General features: G+C 32.1%; 1 protein-coding gene across 1 annotated transcript; it reads left to right on the top strand.

The window, feature by feature from the left end:
* The first annotated feature begins 1,937 nt into the window (after positions 1 to 1,937).
* LOC141652706 (myb-related protein 306) lies at positions 1,938 to 5,108 on the top strand. Its single transcript, XM_074460296.1, has 3 exons — positions 1,938 to 2,328; positions 3,076 to 3,205; positions 4,088 to 5,108. The coding sequence occupies exons 1-3, from the start codon at positions 2,196 to 2,198 to the stop codon at positions 4,830 to 4,832; spliced, it is 1,008 nt and encodes a 335-aa protein (XP_074316397.1). The 5' UTR covers positions 1,938 to 2,195; the 3' UTR covers positions 4,833 to 5,108.
* Positions 5,109 to 5,813: the final 705 nt, after the last annotated feature.

The raw sequence follows: 5,813 nt of genomic DNA on the forward strand, positions 1-5,813 counted from the left end.
TAACTCTCCCACCCCACCAAAACTTCCTCCCTCGCCGATAATCGCTCTTCCCGAACACCAGATCTTGTGTTTATTAGGGTGAGGAAACGACGGTTTCGTGGGTGGTGGCTTATTTTTAATTGTTTGTTAGGCTTTGGGTTTTGGTGTCCGACAAGGGAGAGGGGAACGACGAGGTGGTTGTCGGTGAGGAAACGACGGTGGGTCGTCGGCGACGCTAGTGTTGGTAGTATCGGTGTGGGTAGTGGTGACAGGTGGTGCGTGATGGCGGTGGCAGGTGGTGGAGTTAGTTTTAATGGTGACGATTCCCTTTCTCTTTAATATCCAACCAAACAATAAAGGATATTAGGGGTGATCTCATACCTTTCCCCTTCTTACCCTTTCTTGATTTCATTCCCTTACCCTTTTCTCGTACCAAACGCCCCCTTAGTGATACTATAAACTCACTAATGTAAGGTAACAAGGTCAACGTATATTAATGTGATTAACATTAACCATAACATAAAATAGCTCTTCTTCTTATATTGTACCCTCCCTTAATTAAAACAACATTAAGTAAAATAAATGAGAGAAATAAAAGAAAGAACAAAGAATTGAATGCCACGCGGTTCGGTGAGGCTCACAGCAAAGCTGACTTTTGCAAACAAATGAAGTTAATGCATTTGCTGTCTCCTGTTGACTCTTTTGATTTGATACCAAGGAGACCCATCGTCTCCTCTCTCCAAGTCAGCGTATTAGTCTGAAACTCTACGTTTTTGTAGATTTCTTGTAGCCTCAGTGTAGAGGGTTAACATACACGGCCGTCTTTGCAATATTGAAATCGTCAACAAAATTCTTGTTTACAACGCTTGTATAAAGATCTGGTATCCGGGTTAATTGAGTTGGATTCGGGTTAAGTTAGTTTGGATTTACAAGAAGTCACAAGTTATTTAGGGATAACGGTCAGTTTAAAAAAATAACATTAGGGTAGGCTCATATAGGGTCGGGTCTGTTCTGGTCAAGTATGAGTGTCAGACTGTCGAGTCGGGTACTGTTTGGGTTATTTACCGGGTCAATTTTAACAAAGTTAGTAGTAGTTTAAAATGAAGTAGGGTTAATTGAGTTTGGGTCAAGTTCGAGTTCTCATTTTGGGTGTTGGGTCTTACCAGTTGGGGTATTATGCCGAGTTAGTTTTACAAGGTTTAGTTATAAATTTAAAATGGATGGATCTAAAATAATCTATATAACAAAGTAGAGTAAATGCTTAGCGTTGCAGATTTAAATTTAAAAACATATTAGAAAATGTTTTTGCCTTTTCTTTGAACAAATTTTATCTCTTCTACTTAAATTGAATGTTAGATTTTACTATTACTTGAATTAGATTGTATTATGATTAGAGAATATAATTGTAATGTGACATTACCCTAGAAATTATTAAGTGGCCATTTATGTTAATTAAATTATCACTAATAATAATAACAAATGATAAAGTCATCACAAATAAACTTAATATTTGTCACTAATTTTTGGGGTTATCTAAACATTAAATAAATATTAGATTATACTTATAGGATTAATTTAAATTGAATCTTAGGTAAAGAGTGGTACTATCAATAATTTTATCGTAACATTGTCTTATATGAAAAATTGACTCCAATGGATCCTATATTTCGACGAGTCTTTATCATCTAGTTTATAATTTCTTGCCCACATTTTGTGAAAATGCGTTGTATCAAATTAATCCGTATATATGAGTATATGTATGACTGTATGTGTTTCCAAATGTTTCAATTATTATGATAATAGTAACAATAAAATATGTATATATAAGATCATCATAATAAATATTTATAAATAATATTAATATTTTTATTATTTTTTATTATTTTAATACTCTGGCTAACTTACACTACCTGTCCACCACGACACTCTATAAATATGTAGAGACAAGGGGTATGCTTACTCGTGGACCATTGTCTAAACAATCACATTTAACAAAATAAAACCAAAACTTTCTCTCACTATTTGTCATCACTACAAATAATTCTACAATAGTACTCATCTTTTAATTTAACCTAATTCAACAGCTTGGAAAGTAAAAAATAGACTTATTTTTCCATAGTACTAATCTTTTTAATTAAGCTTAAATAAGTATATAATTAAGCTTAATAATTCATAGAAATTAAAATAAAGAATAAACAAGATCAAAAATAAATAAAATGGGAAGACCTCCATGTTGTGATAAAATTGGGGTGAAGAAAGGTCCATGGACTCCTGAAGAAGATATCATCTTAGTTTCTTATATTCAAGAGCATGGTCCTGGTAATTGGAGGGCTGTTCCTACTAATACTGGTAATTAATTATTTCATTTTGTTGTTTTAAATTATTCCTCCATCTCGATCATTTGTTTATCTTTTGATTAAAATACCCCCTTATGATGAATATAAAAGGTAAACAAATGATCGAAGTAGAAAGAGTAATCTCTATAGTTATGTTATTATTCATTCAATATGTAGATTTCGATATTTTTTTAGGTCTTTCTAAGGTGGTATATCATATTACCGTACACTCTAGTTAATAACAAGCCTTATACTTTATTCTGCTTAGATTATGCTTTGTTATTTACGATATACTCCGTATATTGTTAATTTCAATTTTCTTATTGATTTGGATCTACGATGATGTGATATACCGAGGAACATAAGTATACTCCAAAAGCTCAAAGTTCAGTCTTTAGTCAAATATTTTTATTTAGGGTTAGATTTCCTGTTTAATTTAATTTATTAGGGTAGGATTCTTGGGAAAGATCAATATTTTTGCATTTATTTATTTTTTTTCCCTTTTTATGTAATTTTACTTGGGTTGAGATCATGTTCTGCGGCTTTAAATTATCTATTTTTAGTGGGTTGGTGACCAATAAATTGTGTGTATTTATTGCCCTAGTACCATGCAGCTGGCAACTTACTTAATACTTTCATTTTATTTTTAATTTTTTAAATTCTTTTTCTTATTTTCATTATGTAGGGTTAACTAAATTAATGAAGTAGCACATATCATAAATAAATTCTTAATTTTTGAAAATCTTGGTTGGATTTTTAGGGTTACGTAGATGCAGTAAAAGTTGCAGGCTGAGATGGACTAATTACCTTCGTCCTGGTATTAAACGTGGAAATTTTACTGAGCAAGAGGAGAAAATGATCATTCATCTTCAAGCTCTTTTGGGAAACAGGTAAAATGTTCATCCTAAATGTCACATAATTTGACTATGTCATTCTTTCTCGAGTTATTTTTGTGTGAGACGGTCTAAAATCATTAATCATATTACTCCGCATCAAATTAAAAATACAATATTAGATGTTTTAGTTGTTTAATTGTCTCACATTATTTTCATTGAATTATATTTGTATGTTTGTAATCCGTATATAATATTAAAGTTAAACAAATGATTTGAATAGACTGATATATTTGATGATATATTGTCAAATTATCAAAAATAAGGTTGAATTATTTGTATGTTTGTAATCCGTATATAATATTAAAATTAAACAAATGATTTGAATAGACTGATATATTTGACGATATATTGTGAAATTATCAGGAATAAGGTTATCTTAGTGAATTTTAATCGATTAAATCATCTGATCTTATTGTAGGAGTCTCTAATTGTAATATTTACTCAAATTAGATCTAGCTATTCGACTTTTAAACTTTAAAATTAATTGTAAATTAATTTTCAACTTTCTTGTGAAATTTCCAATACTAGTAGAGCAATTTATTACTCATGCATTTATTCATGCTATGGGATCTGTCACGTAGATAAAATACTGCAAAAGTGAAAACTTATTATAATGTATCACTGCCTTACTAGATGCGGTACTGAAACTCGATGTCACCCTCTCACATTTAACATGTTAGTTCTATAAAATAATAGAGCTTTTATCAGGGAATGTGAGAGTGTCGTATTGAGTCTTGATATCATTTGATGAAAGTCATGACACCCTATCATGCATTATCCTTTATCATTTATTGTATTTCGTTTGCATGTAGTAAATGATACTCCTTATTGAATAATATTGATGTACTCCGTAAATACTATTATTGTCTTATACAGATGGGCAGCTATAGCATCCTACCTCCCACAAAGGACCGACAACGATATCAAGAATTACTGGAACACCCATCTAAAGAAGAAACTAAAGAAAATCGAAGGGCAAAATGGTCAAACTACACATTCCCAAGAAGGGTTTTCACCAAACAACTCTTCCACCTCCACCTCCTCATCCCACCACCATAACCCCAACAAAGGACAATGGGAAAGGAGGCTTCAAACTGACATCCACTTGGCTAAACAAGCCCTATGTGAAGCTCTATCAATTGACAAACCTGATTTAAAACCCGACCCAAAATTGACCAGACCAGCATATGCCTCGAGTGCTGATAACATAGCCAAATTACTAGAGAATTGGGCCATCCAAAAGCCCAATTCCGGCCCATCATCATCATCTACCGGCCCATCTCCGAAATCACCCCAAGAGTCCACTACCCAAAACTCCTCAACAACAACAATCCATACTAATAAGAACAAATATGATTGTTACCAAGGTTTAGGGTCACTCTTTAGCACCTTAAACACTAAATCCAATTCCTCAATAGGGACCGCCTCCGGTGAGAACTCCATAGAGGTGGCACAAGAGGAGAGCAAGCCAATCCCGGTGGGACCCACTACGACGACAGAAATGCCGTTATCTTTGCTAGAGAAATGGTTGTTTGAGGAAGGTGTGATTAGCCATGATCACCATGTTAACTTGCTTGACATGTCCTTAGATGATCCATCTGTCTCTGCTCAACTCTTCTAGGATAACATAGGAGTTACAACTTTGTTGCTCTTTTGTTTTTGTTTATTTAATTTCGTTTTAATTAGTATAGGCTGGGCTCGTTTGGATTGATAGTAATTATCAATGGATAATAGAGGTAATAAAGTGAAAAGTAAACAATTTTTTCACTATATCACCCCTTGAAAATTACACTCAATCCAAATAAATTTTATAAGTATTTTTTTTTTCATGGTAATTGTTATATTTGGACTACTTGTTATTGATGACTTTGGAATGATTAAAGAATGTCACACAAAAGTGTAAAAAAGGAGTCCATTTTATAGAATGTGGTATTTAATGTATGACACATGAATAATGTCATGCTATAATTTATAATACCTTTTAAACAAATTTGTGGTTACAAATTTAGAAAGTTTAATTTTAATTTTATGTTTCACATGCATAGAAACCAATTCTCTACACTTTAAGCTAGCGCATATCCCGCCCCGTGCATGATAGAAATTAAAATGAAAAATTACCGCAATATATCCGTTACTTTGTACTCCCTCTGTCCCGGTAAGTTACAAAGGCAATTTATGTTCATAAAAATGAACTATTAAACTATAGTCATCTAGTTGAATGGTTATGCGCTCTGCATGCAACCAACGGTATAAAAAAAACTCGTATATATTCATCTTTATATTAACCTCATACTCTTTCATATCATATGCATATTTAATTCTCGAAAATAAGTCTATAAAATTTACCGTACATTCTTGATAATCAAAAACATAACTTGGAAAATAAATTATCGTTAAATATATAACGTTGTGTATACATACATATAGCCGTAATTAATTATAGAGCCAGGATTAAAAGTTAAACGAACAAACATAAATTGAAATTTTAAAAATAAATATTGATAATCAATAACATAACTTGAAAATGAATTAAATCAAAAAAATTAACTATAGAAATTCATTTTGTTCATTGCTCCGCCATTGCCTATGTGACACCTCCTAT

The sequence above is a fragment of the Silene latifolia genome, chromosome 4 (genome assembly GCF_048544455.1).
Source record: "Silene latifolia isolate original U9 population chromosome 4, ASM4854445v1, whole genome shotgun sequence".
Lineage (NCBI taxonomy): Eukaryota > Viridiplantae > Streptophyta > Magnoliopsida > Caryophyllales > Caryophyllaceae > Silene > Silene latifolia.